The following is a 17,059-nucleotide window of genomic DNA, read 5'->3' as shown; positions in this document are numbered from 1 at the left end:
TATCCGGAAGAAAATCACGAACAGGCACATGCTGAATGGCAGAATATTTTGCCTCTAAAAGTTCAGTTATTGCCTTTGTAATATTAAAGCCCAACAGGGAGTCGGCGGGACATGGCTTGTACTGTCTTGTCACGTTATGAGTTTCTGGTTTCAGATAAAAGAGGAGAAAGGGCCCTTAAGAAAGTAAAGAGCTAGAAAAAAAAATCGAACTTCCTTCTCGGAAAGCTATGGGTTGTTTTCCTGGAGATGATGGATAATGGCATTTCAACTTTTTTTTTTTTTAATAGAGAAAATGGAGGCAAATCACAGAGGGAAAAGAGAATATGTAAATAAACGGAACAAGGTGAAGTTTCAATAAGAGCTTCCCTCAACTTTTTTCTTTCTTTTTCCATCTTTATCTTTCTTTCCCTCTTTCTTTTTCTTTTTTTTTTTTTCCTTTCCTTTTCTTTCTTTCTTTCTTTTTTTTTTTTTTGAAATCTTAAACCCCATTTCTGGCTTGCATTTGGTAGGATTCCTGCTCTGGCTTTTATTAAAAACAGACTTTATGTGGTCAGAATTCTTCATCTAAAGCTAAACTTGAATAGGCATAAGGATCCTGACAGCGTCTCTCTCAGTCTCTTTCAGGTGAACCCCCCACACCCCCCAGAGGGGTTTCCCTCCCATTGCGTGGAACTGGCGCTGAAACTTGAAGGCTCAGCACAAAAACCAACTTTCCTCTTTTACTCTGAAGTCTCATTTCTGTTTTACATTTGAGACTCTTTGCAAGGCCAGGGCAAGTTAGGTCTGGCTCTAAGTGGAGAATATTCTAGAAATTTTGAATAACGTAACTGGCGTCCTATAAATTCCCCAACACAGATGCATTAAACCTGGCGGTTGCCTTTCTCTAGCGCGAGCTACCGATTCCTGCCCACTACCTTCTGTGCGTGAGCTTGGAAATACCAAGGGCAGCTCCATCCCGCTTAACAAATCAATTTAGCATTCAACGGTATCTCTGAAGGGTATTGGCAAACCAGCTTATCTGAAACCAAGAGGTAAAGCAGCCAAGCGAGCAAACAAAGACATGCATGTTCATTCCTGAGGAAAGGCACCACCAGGTTGCTCTGGTTCCTTCTTGTAGCTAAACAGACAAAATAGCCGACTTTGAGACTCCTGTATAGGACTCCTGCCCGCCCGCTCTCCTGCCCTCCCTCAGTGGCCTCCATACCTTCCTGGCACAATGGCAGATACATTCCCAGTCAGGCTGAGGTTTCCTAAAACAACCACCTAATCTTGCTTGTAATGAGGCTCAACACTGACGTTTATTTATTTATTTTTCACGTGGAAGGGAAAATCTTTGCAATACTGTAGTGCAGTGGTTCTCAAGACGAGGGGGATTTTACACCCCACGCTCCACCTTCCCAAACACACTAGCAGTGTCAAGATATTTTTAGTAGTCACAACTGGGAGAGTATGACTGACATCCAGTGGGCTGAGGCCCGGATGCTGCAAAACATACTAAAATGCAAGGGCTAGCCCCCCACGACAAAAATGGCAGTAGTGCCAAGGTTGAGAAACCCTGGTATTGCGGTTGGAAGACTGGGTTTTGGAGTCAGACTGCTTGGGATGAAAGCCCAGCTCCATTAGGGTCTGGCTGAGCAGGCTTGGGCAAGCTGTCTGGACCCCTGTGCCTCATTTGTACAATGGACAGTCACCTCTCCTTTAGGTTGTTGTGAGCAGTAAACACAAATATATCTGCAAAGCACATAGGACAGTGCCTAGTATACGTTGAGAGCACAATAAATATTAGCTATTGCTTTTACTATTATTACCAGAAATTTAGCTCAGTTCCAAATAAATTATAGGCTGAATGTTGTTTTTAGAGGGAAAAAATATAGGTTTGAGAGAACATATATCCTTTTTGATGAGGACCAGAGTGATGGTAACCCTGACAGCCACAGTGCTTTCCCGTTTATCAGCCTCATTACATATGGTTTGGGCAACAACCTTGTTGCAGCTGTTTCTACTTCATAGGTGGGGCACCCCTAGCTCAGAGTTGAATGAGCTGGGCAAGGTCCACAGACGAGGTCTTCTGATTCCACATCCCCTGCTAGCCCTCTATTCCACCCTTTGTTTACGAGTTTAAGATGCCCCTTCTCTTCATTATACCCAGCAGCCCGAAGATCAAAATAAATGTAAGCCCCGTAATCAGAGAGTGAGGTGACTCAGGCTTCGTGGGTGGGAGGAAGTCACTCCCCCTTCATGGTACACACAGAGTATGGTTTTCCTTCATAAAGCACACAAATATTTTAATCGTCTGAATTGAATTTTTTTAAGAATTAAATTTCTGTATGAGCTGATTTCCTTTCCTTTTAAAATTTCAGATGTTGAGGAAAAAACCTCCTAACTCCTTCTATTTTTAAAATCTCTAATTATACACATTGTACATATTTGACTGTAAATGTATAAAGGAGAGAACATAGCTTCAACTATATACATGTTCCAAGTGTCATTTATTCACTATTTTGTTTCACCAGTAAGCTTAAAAAATCTGCTTCCACATGCCAAAATGTATTATTCAAATGCACAATGTTCCATCTCATATATGGTTAGTGACTGCACGCAGCCAACATCATGTCTGTGCTGAAATTTCTATGCTTAGTTTTTAAAAAATTTTTGCGAATGAATCAGCCTGGTTTTTACTCGGGCTACATTAAAGTTAATAATGCTGGGTTTAAGGGCTATAGTTCAGGGGGCAAATGGATAATATTCCTTGAAGTTAGTGGTTTTCTAGAATTCCTTTGGTAATAGAGAAGGTGAGGCCTTAGCTTCTGATACTCTCTCATGACCCACGGAGCACACAGCTTGCAATAACCCAGCCATGGCTCTTTCTTTCCTTTCAAAGTGCTCTCTCAAATTATACAAACAGCTGCCCAAATGTCATTCACTTGGACCCCATTTCCTTTGGTCCCCATTTTCTTTGGTCCCATCTAGTTTGTGCCAGTTGATAAAGGAGAGGTTTGGACCACATATTGGTTTTTAAACGGTGTCACAGACTCCATGGTGTTCCCCTGATACCTTTCCCCTGGGTGAAAATTGCAAATGTGTATGATAATATCTTTGCAATTTTCTTTTCCAAATAAATTCTGTCTGTTACGCTAGAAGAAGAGAACCAAAAAGAGCATCCCCCCCAGCGTGTGCGGCCTGCAGGGCACTCACCTGGGGACGCTGGGCGGGGCCCTCGTGGGCCGGGAGGGAACTTGTGGGGGTGCTCCGAACCAGTCGCTGCTGCTGCTGCTGCTGCTGGGAAAAGGGGGTAGCGGGCCGGGCCGGAAGGGCACCGGGGGCGCCCCCGAGTGCGGTCCGGGAGAAGGGATGGCGGGTGCGGGCCCTCGGCTGGAGGCTGGCCGCGTGAGGGGAGTGCTCAGGGTCGGCCGCCTCTGGGTGGTGGGGCTTGGAGGGGGGGACCTGAGGACAGATGAGAGCAGTTTCAGTCCAAATTCATCTTCAAAAAAATATTTTACGAATTCCGGGTTGCTTTGTAAAAATTACACTTTTGACCCAGTAACTGGGATCCAGGTCAGGAATGTTGAAAGGTGTAAAAGGAGGAGCGCCTGGCTGGCTCTGTCCGAGGAGCATGGGGCTCCTGATCTCCAGGTGATGGGTTGAGCCCCACCGTGGGTGTACAGATTACTTCAATAAATGTTTTTTAAAAAGGTATAAAAGGGTGATAGAGGTATAAAAGGGTATAAAAGGGTATAAAATGATGAAAAGGAAGTTCCCCTCCCCCAACCCTTCACTCTGTGGAGACAACCAGTAGTAGTTTCCTGTGTATCCTTTTCAACTATAGTCTATGATACAACACAATACAATATTCTCTCTATATACATATATTCTTTTTTTGGTACATATTAGAACATAACGTTCTACACCTTTTTTTTTAAAGTTTCGCATTAGCTCCACTATCTTTTCATTTCAGTGTAGCAGTCTTACTCGTTTTGAGGACCGTGTGACAGTGCACTGTGAGGCTGTATCGTGTTCATTTTTGAAGGGATAATCTAACCTTCTCTCTCACTCCTGAACTTAAATAACTTTTTCCCTCTTCATTCTTTAGGTTCATATGGTTTAGGGAAGCACACTCAGAAAGTGACACTGGACAAGCCCGGCGGGCCTCCGGTGACATGGGGACATCTTCTTACCTGCGGGAACGCTGTATCCAGGAGTCATCCACAGGAGGCGGTGCAGGGGTGAACGTGGTGGCCGTGCTGATGTCGCCAATGATCCCAAGGGCTTCTTTAAGGGCCTGGTACATCCGAAGCATCTCATCCCGGCGCTGGGCCTGCTCGGCAGACTCCTCCATCAGGGTATTTTGGTCCTCTGAAGAATATAACTGTGCTAGGAGCTCTGAATTTATGAAATCTTTAACCTGTCAGGCCACCACAGAAAAATAAAAATGGGAATACATGAGCGATCAAATGGTATAAACCGGTTCAGAGTCTGTGGACAAAGTCCTCAACGGTCCACTCTAGGGAAAGGTGCATGACGCACGACGTACGCAAGATGTACGATGTGTATGCATCTGTTTACTCTTATTTTCTTTGTTGTCCTCCCAAGCCTCAGTATGAGTGCAGGAACACTTTTCCCTCTGTCTTATGGCTGTGGACTAAAGGAAAACCTAGATTAGTTGGAAGAGGACTAACCCTTGCCATCACCACCAGAACAGGGCCTGTTGGCTACGCAAACATTTCCACATTGTCGTCTGAGTCTGCTTGGCATAGAGATGAGGGCCGGTACCAGGAGGTAAGCAGCAGTATTTTCAACAGAAAACAAGGATATAAAGAAACCTAGGTAATAACACAAGTTATCCACTCCTTGGTATCCCCAGTCCTTTACCTCACTTTTACCAAAATCTCTGGAATACTATTAAGATCCCAGGTTTCAGTGTCAATTCAAAAGTGGAATGAACACCAATAAGTGAATTTTTATTAAATACAGAACGTTATATAATCATGCAAGTTGATTTACAAAAAAAGGGGGGGGATATAGTCTTGGCTTTCTAGAAGTTTACAATAGAACTACTTAACAGTAATGAGTACTGACATGAGTTTCCGTAGTTAATGGATATATGGAAACAGTCTTCAGCATGAACAATGTATATGAGTCTTAGGGGAGGGGCAGTTTGTAGCAGAATGAGGATGGAGAGGGTGCCTACATTGCACAGCACTTAGGGAGGGAGCACCAGCCGCCATATCTCAACAAATCGAAGATACCAGTGATTTTAAGACACACCATAATTTTATGTGCCACTAAGAAAGAGAAACCACCTTCAATTAAACTATGACAGAATGCCAAGATGCCGTTGAGTGCGACGTGCATCTTCATGTCAGAACTATTAAATGTGAAACAAGTGAATGTGAGAATCAGCAAAAGACGGTAGGTCCTAAGTACCTTTGCAAGTTATCTGATTGGATTCTCACCACGTACTTATGAAATTTATTATGATCCCAATTTTACAGATGAAGAAACTGAAGTTCAGAGAGTTTAGTAACTTGCCCAAAGTCACGTAACATTAAGTTGAACCCCGAAACTTTGGACTCAAAGTCTAGTGCTCTTTCCGTTACCCCTTACCCCACTTTGATTGAGTGCTTAGCAAAGACAACTTATGTTTAAGCGTCATGTTAGAGTGGTATCGCAAGTATGCTGGTTAACTTAGCCTACAAAAATAAACCAACTTGGATTTTTCAGTTTCTCTGTTAAATGAGACTAATGCTTATCTAGAGTCACTGGATCTTTCTAAGAAAGACCAAAGGGCAGCATATTTAATTGTTACAAATTTAGGCAGACAGCAGCACAGCTGTCAGAGGCTCAGAATTCCTGGGTTGTAGTGAAATATGTAACCAAGAGATGACAAGAGTCGAAAACACACAGCTTCATTATTTTTTAAAGGTATCAAATTATGTAAATAATTCTACTGATCAGAAAGCTCGGCTAAATCACAGCTTCACTGTGGTGAAACAAAAAGTATTCTCTCCACATTTTGCAAACCAAGAATGATTCAAATGTGGAAGTGATCTAGTAGCCAAGACGTATTTGCACAACTGTCTAGTAGGGTAGAAGGTTTACGTGCTATAGCTGTGGAAGGTAAGCTTGGCCAGGTAACCTGGGGCCAGATGTGAAAGCCTCGAACGCCAAGAAAACTGCTTGAACATTATCCACTTGGCAGTGGGAAGCCATGGAAGACTTTTTAAGCAAGTGAAACAACTGAAGAGAGTTTTAGGAAAAAGAGAATTTGCAAGGGTGGTAGCAGAGAGGAAGAAATCTGATAGAAGACCATTACAGATCATTTCTGAGATGGTGGGGCTTTCATTTAGCGAGACTATAGTGGCATAGAAAAGATGGGCACATACCAATTACACTATAGAGGAAAAACCAGGTGCGTGTGGTGCTGTTTTGATGTGAAAGGGCAGGAGCCAAAGGAACAAGGACACTTTAAGCACTGAGGTGGGGGTGAGTTGGAGAATGGAAAATCAAAAGTCAGGAAGGAAAGTTAAAGTTAGAGGAAAGACAGTCAATTTGGCTTAAGGAATATTTCATCCCCCTCTTTTTTTTGGAGATTTAGTCACCTTTAGAACACACTTGCAGGTACCCACAAGGAGTCAGGGACATTTGCGCGAATCTTCCACCGCTGCGTGTGTGCACGCACTCAGATAGATGATGCAACACAAAACTCAAAACCAGACAATTTTCCTGGCAGTGAACAGCAGTTGGACTAAGCTAGTTTGAAGCTTTACATCTAACTGGAGTATCACTTAGAATCTATTAAACACAATTTAAAAGAAGGTCCTTCCAAGAATAGATTTAAAGCAGATCTGAATTAAGAAGCGACTGTCAAACAAACCACGAAATAAAATAATAAGGGCTTGTTTCACCATTCCGATCAAAGATCTGCCTTGAATCAACTCTTCCACATCAGAACATGACACACTAAAACTTGCCTACTATCCCAAAGATTTGGCAATGCTCTGAATTAATAGGAGTATTACTACTGGCCTGGGAGAAAATGGGAGTACAGTGCAGTGGTTAAGAGCTCACGCTCTGTAATCAGACAGCTCCACTCTGAATCTGAGCCCTAGCTCCCACACCTAACTGTTCTTGAGCAAATACCCACCTCTTCCAGTCTCAGGCTCCTGATCTGTAAAATGGGGACAGTGGTGGCAGCTGTCTCAAGAGCTGTTGTGAGGATCAAGTGAAAGAATGATCATAAATTGCCTTGCACAATGCCTAGCATTTCGTTAGTGCTCTGCAAGCATAAGCTGTTGGTTCTGAAGCATGCAGATGAAATTGGCATGAGGTATGTAGAGGGAGAAGAACAAATAGAAAGGTACTGCAATGGCGCAGGCGTCGAGAGACGTACACAGTTCAATACACAGCGGGGGTTAACGTTTTATTTTGCACTTCACAAAAATGAAATTTTAGAAAGACTCTTCCCCTGCTAGTGTAGCTTTGGGATGCCACAACTGGAACAAAGGTAGGGGGACGTCAGGGAGTTTCCAGACACTTCAGGGACTTTCTGAGCAGTCTGTATGTCTGTGTGCAAATACGTAAATCAGGATTCTGCACGACAGTTGAGGCCCAGTAAGATCCCTTGGAGGTGATGGCATTTTTGAATATACCTCACAGAACATGACATAAATGAATTATACTTGGATGCAAGACTTGAAATAATATTTATGCTTTTAATTATAACACCTTATAACCTATACATTTTGGTATGGGTCACAAAAAAATTCTCATACACAAAACCTCATTCCAGTTCAGACTCTACAGGCTAGATAAACAGGCATGACTGCACCATGTCGTTCTGCTCAGTGTAAAGGAATGTGAGGTCATTAAAAATGTTCCACATGTTTTCCTCTCTTTCTTACTTTAACCCTTCTCTATCAACCTGCAATAGTTTTGGATCTTAAGCCTTCTTTGTCTTCATAATTAAGACCATTTTAAAGCCTTCACAAATAGAAGGGACATTCCCAGGATTTTCACACAATTCAGTTACTAAGGAGACCATTTCCTTAAAATCTCTCTGTTTCTAGACAGGAGGAAGTCTGCGACACAGTGATCACTCGCATTCGCGTGAATACATATATAAAAGAATGTAATTGAGCAGTTTAAGTTTGCTTAGTTTGGGAAAGGGGCTTGGTTAGGAGCTTGCGATTTTCTGAGATCTCACAATCCTTTCACGTCTGCTCTAGCTTCCTTTTCATTTCTCAGGGACGTAGTTCTGCTAAAGACCGGTGACGTTTCCCTTCTTGAAAAAATGATATCCTTTGCCTCACGAACCTAACGTCAAGCCAAAGAAGTTAGACACCAAAAAGCACCCACTCTACAATTCCAAACTTCAAGAACAGTCAGAGCTAAGACGAGCTATGCTGTAAGAATCAGGAGGGTTACCCGTGGTGGAGAGTGATGGGAGCGGGGAGGATGTGGGGGCAGGGGGAGGGGGCTTCTGGATCCTGGTCCCGATCTGTTCCTTGAGCAGGACGCTGAATTCTTGACCCGTGGAAACAAATCCGTGCCCTGGTATTTAAGGTGTACTTTCCCCTAAAATAATGAACATTTGAAATAACACTCGACTTCATACACATGAAAGTTACAGTCAGTTTTGAAACTAGGGCACATGTTACTAATTTTCCAGCGAAGTGCCACTGGCCAAGGAGAGTAAATGTGGAGCTCCAGGGGTCCAGGGGTCCAGGGGTCCAGGGGTCCAGGCAGCAGCACACACTCCAAGTGTGAAATGCCTCCGGGCTTCATATTTGATTCTTAAAAAGTTTCATAAAAAACTTTACGTTCTATTTTGTATTATCTGGGTGTGTTTGAATTACTAGTTAAGATTTAAAACATTGTTTCTCATATTCAAACAAACCCTAATTAAATCTTTGAGGAACTGAGCCTTCTGGGAAGATACACCAGGTACATGCTACAGGCAGAGCAGCCCCCTAGTTTGAGAAGGCTGAGCTCCATAGTTTGCCTCACCTTGCCATATGCGTTAACTGACCGAGGATGAGAAGATCTGGGTTTTAATCTTGACTCTGCCAGTCCCGGCTGCGTGACGCTGGGCGAGTCACTTAGCCTCTCGGAGCCTCAGTTTCTTCATTTATGATCTGGGCAAAATAGTGAGTACCTAGTGGGTGACTGTCCTGTGGGTGCCGACAGGGCGATGTACCGCTTTGTCATTCAGACTCTCACAATAAAGCTAGATTCCCTTTCCTGATTCTAGGACAGAGAATCTTCTGGTGGGGTGAGCTGCAGAGAAGAGGCCCTCAAAGTCGTGCTTGCCATGGGGCGCTGAGTGTGCGTGAACATTAAAGTCCTGAGCAAAACTGCTGCTCCGACTGTAGCCCGTGCAGAATGACCGGCTGTCATAAACTTGCTGTTTCTTTGTGCCGTGTTCCCCAGTGCGCTTAAGCAATGCAACAGCTGCTGAGCTTCCACAGACAAAGGCTTACAGTATGTCTGAGGCAAGGCATTTATTGCTGGCTTTAAACTTCTTAAATAATTCCATATGGAGACTTGAGTGGCAGAACGCTTAATGTAAACTTTCAAAGGAAACTGCCCACCAAATTCTGAACTTTATAAAAGTTGGCTGAAACATATTCTTTTCCAGAAGGCAGGGCAGCCATTCCCATTTCAAAGAGGAAAGGCCACAGCACGGCTTTCGACGGTGATTGTCCACAGACAGGACCCCGCTGCAGGCACTCTTCTGGGGAAGAGCGTGCACCCAGAACCATCTATAGAAGCAGCTGGGTTAAGTGGATGGAATTTAGAATGAGCAGTCAGAGTATTTGTTTCCTAGCTGTGATTCTATGATGAATTCTCTATCTTGAAGATCTCTTAACATCGAATAAATAGCCAACACGTATGCATGACATGGTGCTGGGTGTTCAGCGCGTTTCTGGTCCTTGTATTCAACAGGGCCCTTCCAGAGTGAACACAAAGGGCTCAGACGTTCTGTCCAATAAGATGCCCTGAGAATATGGCATTTAAAAAGAGCAATTTATATTTTTACATATATGTAATTATCAAATATATGACATATATACATATATGTATATAGATTTAACTACGTATTTTTACATATGTAGTAAAAAAGAAGACAAAATAATACTCCAGGAAAAGTGGTCATCTGAGATACATAAAACTATTTTCGGACAGATACAAAAAGTTAAATTTCAAACAAAGATAACCATAGTTTCGTTAAGAATCCAGCATTACGTGATGTTTCTGTTTTCTCCACATTCCTGTGAGTCTTGGCATCAAGGTCTTCTTTCTCATTATTCTCATGCAAGGTCTCTCTCAAGACAGCTTGCAGAGCTCTCCCTCCAAGGAGAACTCCCTGGAGGTGAGGGTTCAGCCATTTCATTAAAGCCAACAAGCACACCAGTGAGAGGTGAGGGCAATTACCCTCATGTTTCTTTGTGTATGTGCGTTTCTTGAGAAGGTGAAAGTCGGATAGATTTGTAAGAGGGTCTTTTTTCCTTTTTCCTTTTAACTAATTAGTGTCAGGCGACTCCTCGTGCTCTAGACTGTAAGTGCTATTTCCTGTGCTGATGATTTAATATGGTGCAGAGCAAAGCAGTGTTTGAACTGATGGCAGCACTAATGACTTGCGATAAAACAGTGAAAAGATAAATGATGCTTAATCAGGAAAGTGTTTAAATAAGCAAGTGCCTGGATATACCACGGCAAAACAACCTGAACTCATTTAAGTAAAATTAAGAGGGTAATTTAAAAAATACACAGACTATTTGTTTAGTACTCTGTATTTTTCAAAATGGCACATAGTCGAATTTATTACGTTCTCTGACAATTCGGTGAGGCAGCTCAGTGTTCTTATCGTAATTTCAGAAGTGACTGACTTCGACTCAGAGGGGCCAAATAATTTGCTTCAGGTCACACAGCAGGCCATTGACTAAGCTTAAGAACACAACTCATGGTTTCCAAGCTTCCAATATATTGCGTACTTACGCTGGTACTTCAAAGCATCCTAGTAACCTGGTTTGACTGTGCAAAAACGTGCATGGGAATAGAGTTAAAAACCATGGGTGCTTAGAGCTTCTTCAAGAAGGGTTTCCTTCAAGGGGTTTCTTCAAGGAAACCTTTCTTCAAAGAATGAATACACCATGAACCACAAACAGAATGTCATATTTACAAATACAATTTTGAAAGAAATCTTGAAATATGGATAAGGGCTCTTTATAGTTCTGAAATAGGCAGGCAGCCACATTGGTTTCTGACAAATGTGTTTTTCATAGTACTTCTATATATTCTATCTTCTGAAATAAGTCCCTAAGCCAGGCGCCTTTTCTACGATCAGAATTTTACCTATGGAGGAAATGGATGCAAAGACCACCTTGTCTTGAGGTCGACAGAATCTGTAGCACAACCAGCCTTAGAATATAGGCTTCTCCTGGATTCGAGTATGTTCAGTGCCTTTGCCAGCTAATTTGTATGTATTACAAGCCAATGCGCATAATATACCATCGATTTAAATAAGAAGGTGTCTGGAGAAGACAGCTAGAACTAAAAATGTTGGTGTCTCCTTTTCAAGAGTCAGAAAAGCCTGTTATAAAACACCGCATCATAGCCTATCTTATCTAAAAGATAATGCCTCAAATAACTTGTAATATTATTTGTACTTTAATAAAGTAGCTTCCGAAAGAACCAAACTAGACCGTGTAATTTAAGTGTCATATCCTGACTACTGTAAAGTAACCATGAAAAGGGAGGGATTCTGTACGATCCAGATTGGTGGGGGGCTCCTCCGGCAGGCACTTTAACATCTATGGCAATATCACTGTTACCTTAGAAAAGAGAAGTTGACTGACTTTGAATCCAAGGGGATAGGACAAAAAGCCATTTCCCAGGTTAAAATAGCATGCCGTGGTTTTTAGAAGGTGAAAATAGTCCTATCAACGTATTTTATGCGTTTATATGTAGAAAATAATACATATTTTTTGCCTTTAATCTCAAAGTCTAGGAGCCGGGGCATCTGGTTTTATTGCTGGCTTGGCAATTAACTCACACCCTGACCACAGCTACAGTACGTTTGCTCTGCTTTATTGCGAGCAAATGCATACTCATCAAGAGGAGAGAGGCGATAGGGAATACCACAGTACTGTGGCTGTAAGTTTCATGTTGGCTTTCCTAAATTCTCTTTCACTGGTCAGTCACTTACCACCTCTAAAGAAAATGAGGAGCCTCGGTAATAGGTATTTCAACCACCCAAAAAATATCATAGAGAAGCTGATGAGAATATGAGCAGCTTCCACATCACGATGGGTGAGAAGTAAAAATGAGACAGTTTATAATCACTTACATTATTGATCATAAGGTGCATTATTGTTTTTGGAATGAGATCTCGAATACATTTGTTGATGATAGACATGTAGGAGTCTACGAGGTTGCGAATGGTCTCCACTTGCCTCTCCAACTGTGGGTCCATGGAAAAGTTTTCTGCTTGGCCATTCTCATCATTTTCAGTCTGACAGAAAGGAAAGAAAACATGGATTATTTCACATTCGTTCAGAAGGAAAAAAAATACCATACATTATCACATGATCAAACTTCTGATCACTCGATTTGGAGTTCTATCACTAGATCATTAACACCTTTATCTTAAACATACCCATTAATTCTGAAAAGAGATCAGAACCATGCAGTTATTCCTCTACTTTTAGCGACCCACAGCCTAGCAAAAGCAACTATTTCTGAGTGAATGCTGAGATAAATAACCAGATAAACAGTGCACCTAACAACACACCTCTAGAGAACAATCGAATCTTCAGCCATTTGCAAGCTGGCCAAAGAACTGAATCCAAGAGAATGATGCAGATGTAACCCTCTGGGAGGGGTCCCCAGGGATTCTATAGATTAGAAATAACCTTGGTGTCATTCTGGAACTCCTAGGTCTGTTCTGGAATGGATCAGCATTTGGATCAGCCCAGGTTTTAAAACTAAATCTCCTAGGCCTGGCCTGGAGCCAACGTAAGAGATATAGAGAACAATCCATCTTTCCGTGCACTTGCTGGAATTTGTTCTGTAAATTCATGCTTCTGTCATCACTACTAAAGGCTGGCTCCATTGTGGAAAACTTACAATTTTAACTTCCAACTTGTTATTCTTTGAATAAAACAGAACACATCTATACACAAAGAATTTATTTGTGTAACATGAGAGAAGCATCTGTTTTCTATACTATGGGACTTGAGTTAATTAATTTTGGCTTATCCACCAGAGGCTGGGCTGGAATGGCATCTTCATCATTAAGGGCTGACCTATTGGCTTGGCATTGAAATCAATTTAGAACAAATGGTCTCCATTTCAAGTCAGGTTGAACCATCTAAGCCCCAGAACATGATACAAATATTGTTAGTGGTCTGGCTACTTTCTAACATTTGGAAAGATTTAATTACAAATGCAAAAAAAGGGGGGGATAATTTATTGCTTCCATTGTAGACACGAAGTACTTTTCCTTGGAAATGTACATACTTTGATCTGCCAGGTTTTCAATCATCCTATCAGTTCTAGGCAAAGCCCTGTGCTTAAATGGATCTATAAATGACAAACTTTTCCTTTGAATCAATATGCATGTGTGAAAGTCATCTTTGTAGGTCTACAAAGTCAACGATAACAGAGAAATAGGTCCTAATCATTTATATAGGCTTCTCTTGCTCAGAAATATCCAATCCCTTTTAAAAATATTACAATAATGTGCTCACTCTACAACACGACAGTGGTTTCTCCAGTCCTGAGAGTGTGACCCCACGCTTCCGGGTGATAGTTTGAGGACATTTCTGAGGGATCGTACTGCTACACCAGCAAGGAGGAGGAAGTTTCAAAAGCGACAGTTGTTTGAAATGGTCTTTGGTCACTGAGAGAAGGAACTAAACCAAGTCTTCTGCAGTTCTTTATTTTTATTATTAATTAGTGATAAACAAGCACATGAGGATTTAGGACAAATGGGTCAAAAGCTGAGGCCATAAAGTGGTAAAGTGATGGAGAAACCAGTCGTGTTTCCAAACTTCTTTCTAGGGTATAAAAACCACTGCAAATGTCCAAGTTAGAAGAGTCAGTGGTAACTGCAATGTCGTTTTAAGGAGAATGTATTTGAAAGTGAAAACCTCAGGTTCAAATTCAGGCTCTATTGTGTACTGGTTTTGTGGCCACACTTCAGTTACTTGATGTAATTAGAACTCAGCTTCCCTATCTCTAAAATGGGGATACACGGCCCTGGTGAACTTGTAGAAGCTAAAGGAGATAACACATAGGAGATGACCTAGCAAGGGTCTCAATAAATGTTAGCTGCTTTCTTTCCTTTCTGAATATCCATGGAATAAGAGTTAGAGAGCTGCCTGACTCTCAACATACACTATGAAAATTTAAGGTGAAAAATTTGAGTATAAAACATTTTCAATTCAAGCAATATCAAAATGGCAAGTGTATTTTTTTTTTTTTTACACCTCCATGTTTTCTGCAAGCTGGTCCCCTTTACCTGGACCCCCCCCCTCCTCCCACCTGTGAAGATCTTTCATCTTTCAGAGCCTTGTTTCATCATCACCTCTTCTGGACAAGCTTATGATGATGCCCAGACCCCCATTGCTCCCCCCACTTTGTACTTCCTCTGTGTCTTGTATTCACTTTTATTATTTAATACTCAGCCTTGGTTTATGCTCCTCTCCTATTAGATTCTGGGGTCTTGCTTATGTCTCCCTTCCCAGCACCTGGCACAGAGCTCGATGCGTGGGGGCAGGAGTTAACAAATGCACAAGGGGTTTACCTAAATCGAGGAAGCTACTCAAGTGTGTTTCAGGGGCTCCAAGTGTGCGTGCCTACATGTCAGAGACACTGCAGACCAGAGAAACCCCAGGGTGATGAGTTAGGACCCATGACTACTTGATAACAGTGAGAATGATAAAAAGATTATGAAATTATGTTTATAAATAAGAAGAGATGACTGACAGCTTTGTGAGGAAAATATCTTTTATACAAAGCGACATAAGCCTCCATGATGGATAAAATACAATTCAGTTTGTCTCTCTGATCTGAAATATACTGAGGCTTTGCTACGGTATTGAACAGTTGGGGGTGATGACATGTCAGCATCAATATTCCACCTGTCCCAGGAACACTTACTGAGCACTTGCTGTGTTCTAGGTACTCTGCTAGGCACTTTGCGTGGAAGAGTCACACCACAACCTTGTTACTGTCAACCCACGGAAGAGCATGTTGAGTCTCTAAGAGCTGAAATCAGTTCAGTAAGTATAAGATGCATACGATTTTAACAAATTTCTTTTTCTTCCATAAATATAAAAAAATCAAGAAGTATTATGAGACAGTGAAACATTCATAATACATCAAGTCAGTTTCATAGATAAAATAATAAATGTAAAAAGAGTTTCCAGGAAAAAGATGTCATTGAAAAATGGCTATTTGTAGAAAAAAAAAAAGATTGAAACAAAAGAGAAAAACAGAGTAAACAGTATTTTTAAAAGAACCTGCAGAAATACAAAACACCAAGTAATTATATCATCATCCACATGTTTACATAGAAACACTGAATTTTCCTATTTCACACTACTTTTAACATTTAGCTTTACTTTACTTTTTGCCTATCAAAACACGCAAAAGATGTTCACTTTCACTTTTTAAAAGCAGATGCAAATAATAAGGAAAGTGTCAGAGTGAATGGAGAACACTGAATGGATTAATTCTCAACACTAAAAAAAAAAAAAAAAAAAAAAGTATTCCAGAATAACCCGAAAAAACAATTTGAAGTTCTCTTTAGCTTTTGGAAATAATATGTGGTCACATACAAACTTAAACTACTCAGATAATACCATGGATGTGACAGGGAGTCACAGAACTCAGAATGCAAGTTGAATTTCTTTTCTGATTTTAGAAAGAAAGAAGAAATACTTGCCCTTTCTAATATACCTAAGATAAATGGGGGAAATGTGCATAGATGGACTTTTTCTGTAAACTGAGTAATTTCAGAGAGCAAATGTTCCCTTTTCTCTGACCCAGTTCTAACCAAATTCTCTGTAGTGCTCTTTTCTGTATGTATACTGTGTATGACTATGTATTTTTTCTTTGTTTAAATTATAGGATTGCAATAGGATTCTTTGCAGTCTAAGCACTGAAGTGACAGCTGTTTATCATTATCCTCATCAAGGGAATGTAAAATAAAAATAGTAATTTGTCTCTGATCTTTGAGGCAAAAAAGAATGGTCTGCAAACATTTAACCTTTTATGGGCAGGTTCATTGATGCTGTATACAAAATGTGAATAATATTGTGAAAACAAGCTTTCTTCTGAAAAATACAATGGACAGGCCTTCCTATTGCAATTTTGTTCTAAACAGCTTTTGTGAAATCTAATGCAACTTAAACAATGAAAAATAACAACTCAGCACTGTAAATTGTTTATAAACAATATTGTGATTTTCTCTCTTATGAAACTATTTGCGCGGTATTCAAGAACAGTCCGTTTTACAACATTTTAATTTAAAAGCTTTCTCCTAGAGACTTAATATTTTAACGGGTGAGAGGACAAAAGAGTCGAATCAGAAATAATTCCCACCATACCTTAAAGCAACCATTATAGATCTGGGTTTGATGGGGATGTCTATTTTTCATGTGTTTTGTTTTCATCTCTTTTCTCTACTTAAATTTCTTATTGAATTACGTCATAGGCTTCTTGGAGGATCACTGAAACCATTTATATAAGAAGGTTATTTTCTTAAGGTGACTGCAACTCTAAAAGTGGAATGATAGAAATGCAAAATATCCTGACAAAAATACGTACATAAACACACTAGCTAATGGGGGGGGGGGTTGCTGCATCTCTTCTCGCCAATGGAAAGCATTGCACGATAACCTACAGATTAACACAAGTGATTTTTCCAGATAAGCAACACTTGCCCCTTTCTAAAGATCTTATTGTTGCCATACAATTTCTCTGCTCCCTTAAACAAACAGTAAAAAATATCATTTAACTTTTTCATAGTGAATCAGGTCATCATTATGAA

The 17,059-nt window shown here is 40.9% G+C and overlaps 1 protein-coding gene across 6 annotated transcripts in view; it reads right to left on the bottom strand.

Annotated features, from left to right (window-relative positions):
• The window catches only part of DNM3 (dynamin 3), a 524,278-nt gene that overhangs the window by 26,455 nt on the left and 480,764 nt on the right, over positions 1 to 17,059 (bottom strand). For all 6 annotated transcript variants that reach the window (XM_026509365.4, XM_026509361.4, XM_048225441.2 and 3 more), the window contains 3 exons: positions 12,350 to 12,514; positions 4,176 to 4,402; positions 3,196 to 3,444 (listed from right to left, as the gene is read on the bottom strand). In XM_026509365.4, coding sequence (XP_026365150.1) covers positions 3,196 to 3,444; positions 4,176 to 4,402; positions 12,350 to 12,514 — 641 coding nt within the window. The remainder of the gene's footprint in view (positions 1 to 3,195; positions 3,445 to 4,175; positions 4,403 to 12,349; positions 12,515 to 17,059) is intronic.

Source organism: Ursus arctos, unplaced genomic scaffold (assembly GCF_023065955.2).
Source record: "Ursus arctos isolate Adak ecotype North America unplaced genomic scaffold, UrsArc2.0 scaffold_2, whole genome shotgun sequence".
Lineage (NCBI taxonomy): Eukaryota > Metazoa > Chordata > Mammalia > Carnivora > Ursidae > Ursus > Ursus arctos.
Note: the sequence above shows the minus strand (reverse complement) of the source record. Positions and strands in the feature narration are given on the sequence as shown.